The 13,433-nt window shown below is 37.0% G+C and overlaps 1 protein-coding gene across 1 annotated transcript; it reads right to left on the minus strand.

Moving 5' to 3' along the window:
- Nucleotides 1-8,758: 8,758 nt before the first annotated feature.
- Nucleotides 8,759-12,476, minus strand: LOC136168747 (olfactory receptor 8B3-like). The gene is made up of 2 exons (XM_065936443.1): nt 12,466-12,476; nt 8,759-9,695 (listed from the first exon to the last, which is right to left on the minus strand). Exons 1-2 carry the CDS (start codon nt 12,474-12,476, stop codon nt 8,759-8,761), a joined length of 948 nt encoding a protein of 315 aa, XP_065792515.1.
- Nucleotides 12,477-13,433: the final 957 nt, after the last annotated feature.

Genomic DNA, 13,433 nt, shown 5'->3' on the forward strand with positions numbered 1-13,433 from the left:
ATACTATATATTTTTAGAGCACATCACTTCCTTCTCCTTTCTCCTTAGTACTGTCTTTCCTCCATATATTATCTCCCCTCCATCAATCACCCTGTTATCCATGCTTATAATCAAGAACATGTTCCTATGTTTCCCTATTTGCTGATGTAAAGCATTACAATTATAGACTTTACAATTGATTACAGACTATGTATTTTTGACATTTTCCTTTTTTCATTGAACAGAATTTTACTAAAATCTCTCCAAAATTCTATGGTGTGGATATACCATAATGCATTGAACTGTCACACTAGTGTATGTGTTATAGCCACGCTTTCCGGGAAACAGACTCACTCAGAAGGACAATGCAGATAGTGGAGTGCAGTTTATTACACCGGCGGGCCCAAGGCAGAGTTTCCTCTTAGCCAAGGACCCCGTCCAGCATTTGTGAAAATCTTTTATACCCCATGTGTACGTGTCCAAATCCACCACCTACCCCATGTGTACGTGTCCAACCCCACCACCTACCCCATGTGTACGTGTCCAACCCCACCACCTACCCCATGTGTACGTGTCCAAACCCACCACCTCAATTCCCTTGAGACTTACATAAACAAAGGTAGGGTAAATACAACTACAGTAACCCCATCATTCAAGTGTTATGTGTTCAAACAGTCAATAATCAATAAGCCCGTAGTTACATTCCAACCAGTTAATAATCGATAAGCCTGTGATTACATCCTGATAGATACGGGAAAAGTTTATGACCTGTCCGGAGACAGGGGTGATTACGGTATGCTTCCTCTTAGGTAATGAGCAACCTGGATGTGATCTTCAAGATTCCCCTGTCTGGAGGGGGTCTTATCCTTCCATTGTCGTTCCCACAGGCACTAAGCAGAGAGTTCAGAGTCCACTGGAGAGGCAGCCGAGCACGATCAGCACAGACAGGCCTGAGATGGAGTCCAGGCCCTATGAATTCCTTCTTCATATGCTCCTTGGTTCTTTGTCTCATCACAACAAAAATTTGGAATGACGGACGTTGAAGACCCCTCGGCGGGTCACAGCTCTTGGAGGACAGACCATGTTGTAGCTCTTAAATAAGTCAGTGTTGCAGCTCTATTTATTTAGATAATAGCAGGAAAATCCATCTTTGAGGCGTGAGGGCCAGTTGATCCAAAGACGCAAAGAGAAGAGCTCCCCATCACGCAGGGGAGAGAGAGAGAGAGCTTTGGCTCCTCTTTTTATATGTTTCTCTGTTCCTGGGCCTGTCTTATGTAAATTGGGCCTAGGCAGGAGCGTTGTTTGTTTTACCTGAGGTTCTCACTCCGGTCCTCAGACATTCCTTTGCTCTATTTTCACGGGCTTTCCCCTTCCAGGTCTTTTAGCCACCGCCATTTTGGACTCCTTTCCCCTACTCTAACTACCTAACAGAACCACTCCCCATTGATAGAAATCCATAATTTCTAACCAACAGCAGTGCTAAAATAATCAACATTGTACATGCACTTGATAATCCAGTACTTTTATTTTAATTGGATAAATTCCCAGAATGCCTCCCATTGACCCCCTTCCTCAAGTTCAATCGGTCAACTAGAGTAGCTCAGGGAAAGTTTGCTTATGTTTACCAGTTTATTATAAAATGATCTGATACAGGATACAGTTGAAAATCCAGATAGAAGAGGTGAATAGGGAAAGGTTTCCAGAAGGAGTGTGGAGCTTTCATGCCCTCCTCAGGTACACAGTTCTCAATTTTCCCAGATCAGGGATCAAACTAGTGTCCCCAGAATTGAAATTGGGCTCCTTACCACTGGACTACCAGGGTAGCCCCAATTCTATTTATTTCTGTACTAATCATTATGATTTACTTTTTTTTTTTTCTGATTAACTTTAGGTTTTGTTAGTTATTTTTCTAATTCTTTTCTAATCCCTTAAACCTAAAGGAATTAGAGATTTTTCTTGTTTTGTGAGGTAGGCTTCTACTGCTATAAACTTTCCTCAAAGAGCTGTTTTTGTTGTGTCCAATAGACTTTGACTAATTGTGCTAGTATTTTTGTTTCTTGTTAGCTATTTTCAAATTTCTTTAGAGACCCACTGGTGTCAGGAAGCATTTAACAAGAGGCTTCCTGTGTGTGTTTTGGATCTGTCAGGAACCCTCTGGCCTTATTGATTCCTGAATATTCAAGAATTAAAAGGAGAGGCAGGCCTTTCCCGGGGCTGAGGAATCCAGGCATTTCTCATTGTGGTGATAAGTACCCTCTTCCTTTTTATGAGCCATATGGTAAAAGGTGATTGTTTGCAACTCTTTCTTTGATAGGGATCCTCTTATGTTTGGTAAGTCTGGAATTTTAATCTTTATCTTTGCTGAGAATAACTACCTTGTAAGACAGTATATATGCACACACCATGTAGATTAAAACACCTTTGCTCCTTCAGAGCTTTGGTCCCTGTGTCTGTATGTCTTTCTTCTCTCTCTCTCTCTCTCTTTCTTGCTGATTCCCTGGAGCGCAGAAGCCAGCTGCGTAACCCAGGGAATATTAGCCTCTTTCCTTCTTTCACTTTCTCATCCTCGACTCCGGACCACCAGGTTCCGGTACATTAAAGGACCAACACACTGTTTATTTTAGTAGCTAGTTGTTTATCCTTCACATGTTTGTGTTCTTTAAAGGATTTTTCTTGTATTTGATTTCTAGTCTCCTGTTATTTTGGTGGCCCATAGTATGTGATCTATCCTGGACAATGTTCCATATGCTATTGAAAAGAATCTCTATTCTGCAGCTTATGAATCAAATGTTATATGTGTGAGTGTGTATAATCTCACTGAGTTTCTGTCTGGATGAAATGTCAATTGATATAAATCATATGGTAAATGCCCTGCTATTAGTGTGTCCATTTTTTCCTCTATGTTTGTCAATATTTTCTCTATGCATTTAAATGCTCCTATATTAGGTACAAATATATTTATAATTGATCATTTATTCTTAGATTGAGAGCAATTTTTAAATGGAGCAATAATTTTAATAGATATTGCTCCAAAGAATATATACAAAAGGCCAATAACAGATGATCAATGTTATTAGTAACCACTGAAACAAAAATTAAATTCACAAAAAAACACTGAATCTCAGTTTCTGCAAACTTTATTAGTTGGAAAATTTAACCCATATTTTTAAGACTGAATTCTGTCAGAATAATGTGAGTTATGTCACGTATTTTAATCCCGGTGTCAGTGGCAAGTTAGCAATTTTTCTTGGCCCTTATTTTGTATAATATTCATATTCTAGATTTAATCTTTTTGAGTCATTTATCTTTATTATTCTTAGCAAAAGCTATCATATTTTTATTTCACCAATTTTTCATCCTCACATTTCACCATTGCTTTTATAAGTCAAATAATTTATTCTGACTCCATACCAAATTTTCAGTACTGTCACCTATATGTAGAATAATTAAACCCATGATAACTGCCATATAAATATACACAAAGACCATGAATATACACAAACTAGTTATTCACACTCTAATTAACTGAATATAGCGGAATTTCACTTTCAGACTCAGAAATAGGTGAGGCAGATGAGGTATAAGCTACTCTGACACAATACACTGAGAATCAACACAAGTTACTTACGTCTGAATCATCTCTGAATGAGAAATTCAATTTTATTCCTGATTCTGATTCAATACTCACTTTTGATAAAACTACCAGTGCTTGAAGTAGTCTTTTTCTCCACATCTAAGTATTTCCATATTCCTCTGTTTTCAAATTCTTTGCATTTCAGATGTCAAAAAGTGCCAGTGAAGTTCCTTAAGTAACTATTTTATAAAGAAAGTAAGGATTCAGAAAATGAAATTTTATAACATGAAATTGGAATTGTATGTTTTGTACTACATCATTAACCTAAGCATTATGATACATGAAATACTACAATTCCATCAAATGGAGCTACACATGGTCTTTCTTTCTCCTACAGACACTAATGGAAATTCTTCATCAGGTTGGTAAAGAGAATTGTCTCTGCCCTGATCTAGTCTGTATTGTTCTGTAATATTGAGCTTTATACAGTGGTTCTCTTCCACTGTGTACTCAAAACGTTGTTACTATAGACTTAAGACTTTCTTCTTACTCTTTGTTTATGGAATACTTTAATGTTTACTTTAAATGGAGCTCTAATACACTGGGTTAATTACATTGGTGCCTCTGATGTGAAGATTAAATAAAATGTTGAAAATATGAGCTTAGTGCTGAGCTGTACCTGGATAAGCACTATGTCAATAGTGAACACTATAGACTACATTTCTGTGTTTTTCATTTATTACAGAGAGCTGTATCAAATAAGCATGTATTCACACATTCTAAATTAGGCAATAAAGATGTTGAATATGAAATATAAAAGATAGTTTCTGGCTGTTTTTCATATATGAGTATGTCTCTCTTGTGTTTAGAGGCATTTTTATTCACTAAAATTGTTGTTCATGTTGCACTGATTTTTGAAAGTATGGGAATTTTTGAATAATGATTTCAAAAAAACAACCCTGAGAAATTTAGAATCTAAACACCCAAGACTTAGTCTTAGCGGTACCACTTATTAATTGTGATTTAGAACAAGCCATGAATATCCCTGAGAATCAGTTTTAACACCTATGAGATGGGAACTTGGTTCCCCTTCCTATGTACCTCAAGGTTTTCCTCTGAAAACACCTACTCTGACTGATGCAACAGTGCGAGTAAACTGCAACATCTCTTTTTAATATTTCCTGCTCAGCCCTTCCGCTCAAGACCAGGAACCTGGAAATATCACCTGAATGTGCCCACAAAGATGAAAAATGGGTTGCATGCCATGCAGTAGATTTTAAGCAGTGATTTCATAAAATACAATATTTGAAGGTACCAGGTCTGGTGTATATATGTTCTCTTTATTAATGTTTGAACTGGGTTAATTCAATGTGATGTCAGAGGGACTTTAAACAACCAAGGTGATCCCATCAACTTATCACTCACTGAGGACCTGGAAATCCCAGTCTCAAAATATAAAACTTTCCCACATAAGAGAGTAAATTTAGCATACAAAGGTATACATTTTGTACAGCAAAGTCCTGCATATAATCCACTAACTTCATCTGACACTAAAATGAGTATACAATGAAATATCTCAAAGGTGGGGAAAACAGCAACTGTGTCAGACTGAGGGAAGAATACCACTTCTGTCTCCAGTATGGACATTTGCTGATATAATCAATTTTCAGGAATAATTGCAACCATGTAAGATCTATTTTGAAAACTACCCCAAAATAAGATGTTAATCTACTATGTTGCATTATAAAAATCTAACATTATAACTACTGCTTCCATTTCCTTGTTTATGATCCTGACATACAACACATTGCTACCTATGGCTAGGCCCCTTAGGTATAAAATATGTGTCATGTTTCATTTTGTTTTAACATAAATAAGTGAATAATTAAAGCAATAACTATATTTCTTCTTCCTAAATTCAGTAAATATTCCCTGCTCAACTCTTCCTCTCAGGACTTGGAACCTAGAAACATTACCCGAATTTGCCTAAGATGAAAAGTGGGCCGCATACCATGCAGTGGATATTAGGCAGTGATTTAATAAAATGCAATACTTAAAGACACCATGTCTGGTGTGTCGTGTGTGTGTGTGTGTGTCTTTGTGTGGAGGGAGGCTCTGTGAAGAAGAGTGGAAAATGGAGTTCAGTAAAGTTGAAGAGTTTTCTTTAAGGTTTAACTAAGAGGACCGCTTTCTGTTATTGTCCACAAGGTTCATCCTTCCAGATTGGATTCTAAAAATAGCCTTCTTATTACACAGGCATGGAAGACACTCATGGCTTGCCTATTTAACACTTAGCTGAACAACTTTAATAGAATTATCTTTTCTCTTATAGCTTCTTCAGTGCATAACACAAAAAAAGCAAACAATACGAAGGATAAATTTATGTCATACATGTAAACACCCTAACTTCATTCCCTTCTTTTTAGTGGTGGGGACACAGAGTTTGAGTTGCTAACAATAAGTTATACTTAGGTTGCTTCCTTTAAAATGTTTCCAGACACAACATTTACAAGTAATATTTGAACTTTTAAGTTTTTTCCAAAATAATCTGAAAGAATAAAAACCTGATTTGAAAGAAAGTTAATTTTTTCTAAAAATAAAACAGTTTTAATTTTTTTAGAGGTTTCTTACATGATAGGGTTTGACCAGTATTAACACATTTTGGGCAATTCCTATGAATGAACACCTGTGTGTTCTTAGTCATGTTTGACTCGTTCTAACCCATTGGACTGTAGCCTGCTGAGCTCTTCTGTTCATGAGATTCTCCAGGCAAGAATACTGGCATGGGTTGGCATTTCCTCCTCCAGGGGATCTTCCCGACTCAGGGATCAAACCTGTTTCCTGTGTATCCTGCATTGCCAGCAGATTCTTTATCTTCTGAACAGCTCGAATAATTATAAAATACACAACAGAGTGGAAGCAATTATGCAAGGCCTATAAAGTCTCCCAAATAGTGTAATTATTGTTTATTTATTTTAATATATTTCTCTCAATAAAAAAAACAATGCTATGAAAGGGGACAGTAAATAAATAAAAGAAACACAAACCTGGATCAACTACAATATATAAATACAACTTGTTAAGTGAAAATCATACATGTTTGAGAACAGGAATGCGATATGAGTGGTCATTTTAAACCATAAAATGAAGTTTTAACAAGAAGCTAAAACTCTCAGTAAATGCCAAACATCCAAAAAACAAACATTCCAGTATTATCTTCCCCTTATTTTCTCAAAAAATAACTCAATATCCTATTTCAGAGAAGGCACTGTCATAACTTGATTTATTCACCAAATGTTTCATTCAAATTATCATTGCTATAAGAGCAGTTTGAGGACTTTGCACCTTAAAATCCATGAGGTAGTAGCATACGGAAGCCAATAAAATCAGGAATTATTTAGATGTGTCCAGGTCACAGCCACAGGGTTGGAGGTTGGTGGGTTTAATTTTTTTTATTATCAAATAACTTAAGTTTTTATCCATAAAAATCCTATTTTCTCCATAGTATTTCCAGGGTGTTCCAGAACAAACAGGCAAATCAGAAAACTAGACTTTTATTTTTCAACCTTTCTTTTTTTTTAAGATCCTTATCCATAATTTGAGTTTTAATTACTCAATTAATTACTCAATTTAATTACTCAGTTAATTAATTGCTAATCACTTCAGAAAAAATGTCCTCTCTAACTTCTTCCTCATATGTAGCCACAATTTTTCTGTCTTCATTCTCCAAAACACTACTATTACATGGTCATTGTGCATCATAAGTTTATGAAAGCTTTGTGAACTACATGTACACCAACTGTACTAAATAGAGTATGAAAAAAATATGTATTAAAATGCAGTCCCTAAGCCTTATGAACACTACCCACAGGGACCTCTTATTTATTGGTCATGTGGCTTGTTGATTCTTGATCTCATAACAAGATTCTGGGCTCCTTCATTCACATGTCCTGTTCTGTGAATTACAAAGTCGTCGAGTGTTTCAAAGCTTTTTTCTTAGTTTTGTGGTAGACACAATGCTTTTTACTTGAGCCAATAATCTCCCCAGTATAATAAAAGGCCTCCTCTTTCCCAACAGCAACAACAAAAGTCAGCAGTTTTCCTAAATAAACAAACAAAAGACCCTCCCCCCAAAAGAAAGCAATACCCACACTAAAAGAAATTAATGTATGATCTTGTAACACAACATATTCAACTTTAAAATGGAGTATTTCCTCCTGTGCCATATTTACTGAAACAAAATTAGTGACATAAAGTAGAAACAATGTTAACTAAGATCAGTAGACTTTTAACTGTAAGTTTTAATTTAGTCTAGATAATTTCATGAAAAAATATAACTGTAAATAAACCAATAAGTACTTTGAACTTTACCCTCTGATCCAGGCAATATATTTTAACAATCTATTATGAGCAAGACTGCATGTGCAAAGAAAAGGAAATCCTTTGCCCAGGGAAGCATAACATATAGTGGTTACAGATGAAAAGTGGTTTATATTTAACAGTCATTATGGGACTTGCCATCTCAAGCATTAAATATGATATATTCTTGATCAAGGAAGACTGAAAACATGGAAAAAGAAAATATTGTCTGATTCATGCTTCCAATGGGAAGTGGCAGATAAGAGAACCCTAATGACACTATGTAGCTCAGCTGGTAAAGAATCCACCTGCAATGCAGGAGACCTGGGTTTGATCCCTGGGTTGGGAAGATCCCCTGGAGAAGGGAAAGTTTACCCACTCCACTCTCCTGGCCTGGAGAATTCCATGGACTGTATGGAAATTCCATGGACTGTATGGAAACTCCTTGGGGCCGCAAAGAGTTAGACATGACTGAGTGACTTTAGCTTTCACTTTCAATGACACTATGCCACCCTCATGTTCCCTGATTTCATCATTTGTAAACCAGTCTCCTATGTGCAGAGGGGGAAAAAGTTCAAATGCTAAAGGAAAACACCAAGAGATTAAAAAAAATTTTTTTTCATAAAAGTGATAGTAAGAGACCATGAGGAAAGGAAATTGTGCAAATAGTGAGGAAGGATGGGAGATCTACTCTACAAAGAGTGGAAACAAATTAAGAGAATATTTAAATTTCTTTCAACATGATGAGATAGAAATAATATAAGAGGATTGTCAATAAAATTGTTATTATTAAAACCAGAACCTTCCTACCTTGTGATTAGCTACAAAGAGAGACAGTGTTTCTAATCAAAGCTGTCTACAGCTCAGAGTTTTTCTCACAGCAAATTTCACATCTTTATTTCTCAAGCTATAGATTAAGGGGTTCATCATGGCAACCACATTGGTATAAAAGACAGAGGAAATTTTTCTCTCATCCAGAGACCCAACAGAAGATGGTTTGAGATACATAAATGCACATGACCCAAAGAAAAGAGAAACAGCAATGATGTGGGAAGTACAAGTGCTAAAGGCTTTGGACCTGCCCTCTGTGGACTTGATTTGGAGGATGTTGGTGAGGATGAGACAATAAGAGACAAAGATTGTGAAACTGGGCACAATGATGTTAATGCCTGCCACAATGAAAACTACAAGCTCATTGATGTAGGTACTTGTGCAGGAGAGCTGGAGCAAAGGGTGGACATCACAGAAATAATGGTTGATGGTGTTTGCATCACAGAAGGTCAGTCTCAGCATACATCCAGTGTGAGCCATGGCACCAGAAAATGCCATCAAGTAGGAAGCAAGCATAAGTCTGGAACACACTTTAGGGGACATGGCAGCATTATACAACAGTGGGTTACAGATGGCCATATATCGGTCATAGGCCATTGATGTCAGCACATAGACTTCAGAAATGATAAAAAAACAGAAAAAGTAGAGCTGGGTCATGCACCCCATGTAAGAGATAATATTCTTCTTTGATAAGAAGTTAATTAGCATTTTGGGTGTAAACACAGAAGAATAACAGAGATCTATGAAGGACAAGTTAGAGAGGAAAAAATACATGGGGGAGTGTAGATGTGAATTTAGAACAATTAGATTTAGCAATCCCAAATTTCCCATCACAGTCACCATGTACATTCCTAGAAAGAAGATGAACAGGGGGAGTTGGAGACCTGGTTGCTCTGTTAATCCCAACAGAATGAATTCAGTCACAAACGAGTCATTTCCAGGAGCCATTCTTCTCTAAGGGCATCTGTGGACACAGGAGAAAGGGTTCCATTAGAGAACAACCCAGCCCTTGCCACAGGGTCCCATCTACAAGGGAGGGTAAACACTGGGAATGTCACAGACTAGTCCTACCTGGCCCCACAGAATCTGCCTTTACCTTTATCAGGATACAGAGTGGTGTGGACTTGGATAAGCTAAACATAGCAAGGGAAATCACAAACATCAGAGTTAGGGCCAGTGCTGTTATATGCAAATATAACTGCTGGAAAAACAAAGGACAAGAAGGATAGATCAGGACAGAGCCACCTAATGTCATAAACATTCTGTGATAACCTTCTAACAGATTTCTCTGCTAGTTTCACCTAAGTCTCAGATCTGCACAAAATAAGAACAAATGGACATGTATTCAGCCCCTATACTTTCATCTCTAAACAGGGAATAAGTTTATAAATTAAATTCAGAAACTCACCCTCCTTAGTTCAGAAAACCTCAGGACTGGCTCCCTTATCCTTGGTTTTTACCCAGTTGCGATTGGAAATGAAATTTCAGGTTTCTGAGCCTTGAGTTCTTTGATTCTGAGAGAAGCTGGCCAAGACATATGTCTGAGAAGCCTTTCTGAACTATTATAATTTCTGATAATTATTTCAGTCCTTTCAAGCAGCAGAGAAAATAAAGCCTTTTATTATCATACTTGCTACTTGATTAGACACAGGGAACTTAATATGAGAGTCCTGATGTAAGGCACTTGGTTAAAAACAGGCTAGATGCTTGCTGACTCTTTTCCCCAGGGTATAGATTTGTATAAAAGGGAATAAGGAAATTACATATCTTTATTGTGATCAGTCTTTAGTTCCTTAGGGACTCTATCTTTCACTCCTTTTCATTTAGGTATTATACATCCCTCAGTGTAGATACAAAGTAAATTCCCATCTCCTCATTACATCTACCTCTGAAGGGAAAGCTACTACATTGTTTTATTCCCTTTTTATTCCTATTTCCCAAATGGACATACTTTCTATAAGGTTCCTATTTCTAGGTTTCCTTGTTTCTTTATCGGCAATTTGTCAAGAGTTGCAGTAGCTCATTTCAGTTCTTCTCTCTCTTAAATATCTCTACAAAAATTGCAATGTGGTATATTCCTTCTATGGGACTTTCCCAGTGGCTCAGGGTAAAGAATTCGCCTGCCAATGCAAGAGATACAGATTCGATCCCTTGGTCGGGAAGATACCCTGGAGAAGGAATGGCAAATCACTTCAGTATTTTTGCCTGGAAATTCCAAGGACAGAGGAGCTGATGAGTAGAGTTCATGGTGTTGCAAAGAGTTGGACAGATTTAGTGACTAAACAGCAACATGTTCCTTCTGTAGTTTATACTTTTTAAAAATTTACTTGAAATTTCTACTTGATTCTCCTGCTGGGCCATTTTCTGTAACATTTCAGTAACAAAGGTTATCAATTTATTCTTGTCATAGAAAAGAGTAGGAGCTATGGATTTAGAGAGAGTATTGAGAATATTAATTTCCTACTTGCAAACTATAAATCTATCGACAAGTTACTTAATTTTTCTGTTTAATGTGGGAAAATAGGGGTAGAAAAATAGGATCTCTTTCTTTGGACTACTGTGTTAATTAAATGAAAAATATCCTAAGGAAACTGATTGAGAAAGTGCCTTTCATATGATAAGTAGTCAATAAATGTCAGTTGTCATTATTTATGTTCTCATAAATTAAGGGCAGAGGAACCAGAGATCAAATTGTCAGCATCCGCTGGATCATCGAAAAAGCAAGAGAGTTCCAGAAAAACATCTATTTCTGCTTTATTGACTATGCCAAAGCCTTTGACTGTGTGGATCGCAATGAACTGTGGAAAAATCTGAAAGAGATGGGAATGCCAGACCACCTGACCTACCTCTTGAGAAACCTGTATGCAGGTCAAGAAGCAGCAGTTAGAACTGGACATGGAACAACAGACTGGTTCCAAATAGGAAAAGGAGTATGTCAAGGCTGTATATTGTCACCCTGCTTATTTAACTTATATGCAGAGTACATAATGGGAAATCCTGGGCTGAAGGAAGCACAAACTGGAATCAAGATTGCCGGGAGAAATATCAATAACTTTAGATATGCGAATGACACCACCCTTATGGAAGAAAGTGAAAAAGATCTAAAGAGCCTCTTGATGAAAATGAAAGATGAGAGTGAAAATGTTGGCTTAAAGCTCAACATTCAGAAAACTAAAATCATGGCATCTGGTCCTATCACTTCATGGCAAATAGATGGGGAGACAATGGAAACAGTGGCTGACTTTATCTTTCTGGGCTCCAAAATCACTGCAGATGGTGATTGCAGTCATGAAATTAAAAGACACTTGGTCCTTGGAAGGAAAGTTATGACCAACCTAGATAGCATATTAAAAAGTAGAGACATTACTTTGTCAACAAAAGTCCATCTAGTCAAGGCTATGGTTTTTCCAATGGTCATGTATGGATGTGAGAGTTGGACTATAAAGAAAGCTGAGCACCAAAGAATTGATGCTTTTGAACTGTGGTGTTGGAGAAGACTCTTGAGAGTCCCTTGGACTGCAAGGGTATCCAACCAGTTCATGCTAAAGGAGATCAGTTCTGGGTGTTCACTGGAAGGACTAATGCCAAAGCTGAAACTCCAATACTTTGGCCACCTGATGTGAAGAACTGACTCATTTGAAAAGACCCTGATGCTAGGAAAGATTGAGGGCAGGAGGAGAAGGGGATGACAGAGGATGAGATGGTTGGATAGTATCACTGACTCGATGGACATGAGTTTTGGTGGTCTCTGGGAGTTGGTGATGGACAGGGAGGCCTGACGTGCTGTGGTTCATGGGGTCTCAAACAGCCAGACATGCCTGAGCGACTGAACTGAACTGAACAAAAATTAAACTAGACTCTCCACCATAACACTCATCAGAGCTTTATCCCCCTGAATACCTGAGTCCTTCTATAAATTATAAGTTCTGTAAAGAAAAACATTTCTTCTATTTTGTTTACTGTTTGGCTTCTAGATCTAAGGACAGTGTAGAGTGCAGAGAAGGAACTCAATAAATATTTCTGAAAATCATGTTATTTTTCTCAAAGTGCCTTCCGAATGTATTCAACATTTCTCTTACACCAAAATACAACCTCTACAACCACAGTGACCTCAACCCATGTCTGTCAGCCACCACACAACAACTCTGGCTTTTGATGTTTAAGCTGAGCTACTGTATTATTGAACTTTTAGCAGCTTCTAATGATTATTTTAGCATTTCCCAACATACTCACTCTTATTTAGCCATAAACATTGTTAAACTCACTCTTATTTAGCAATAGACACTGAAATATGGTCATTGCTCTATCCCACCCTAGTTCAAGTACTTCAGTGTGTCTCCATTACTCATTTGAAAATTCAAGCAATAAAATAAAAATATGCTTCTTAAATTATGATTAAATCTTGCTTAAAACTAAATAAGAAATTGAGTCAGAGTTATCTTTGATGAAAAACCACGAAAGGACCAGTTTGATTTATGATGCGTTTTGTGCAGATTAGCTATTGTACTAACTTTTAACTTTCTCAAAAACCTAAAAAAGAAAATTGGAGATTTTTACTTTTCTGGGACAATGCAATTGCTTTGGAAAGTTCAACTTATTTTAGAAATATATATGTGTTTTTAGATGAAAAATAAACATGTATAAGTCTATATGTATACACACATTGCTTATCTTTAGTGGAATGAGGGGA

Source organism: Muntiacus reevesi, chromosome 5, assembly GCF_963930625.1.
Source record: "Muntiacus reevesi chromosome 5, mMunRee1.1, whole genome shotgun sequence".
Taxonomy (NCBI): domain Eukaryota; kingdom Metazoa; phylum Chordata; class Mammalia; order Artiodactyla; family Cervidae; genus Muntiacus; species Muntiacus reevesi.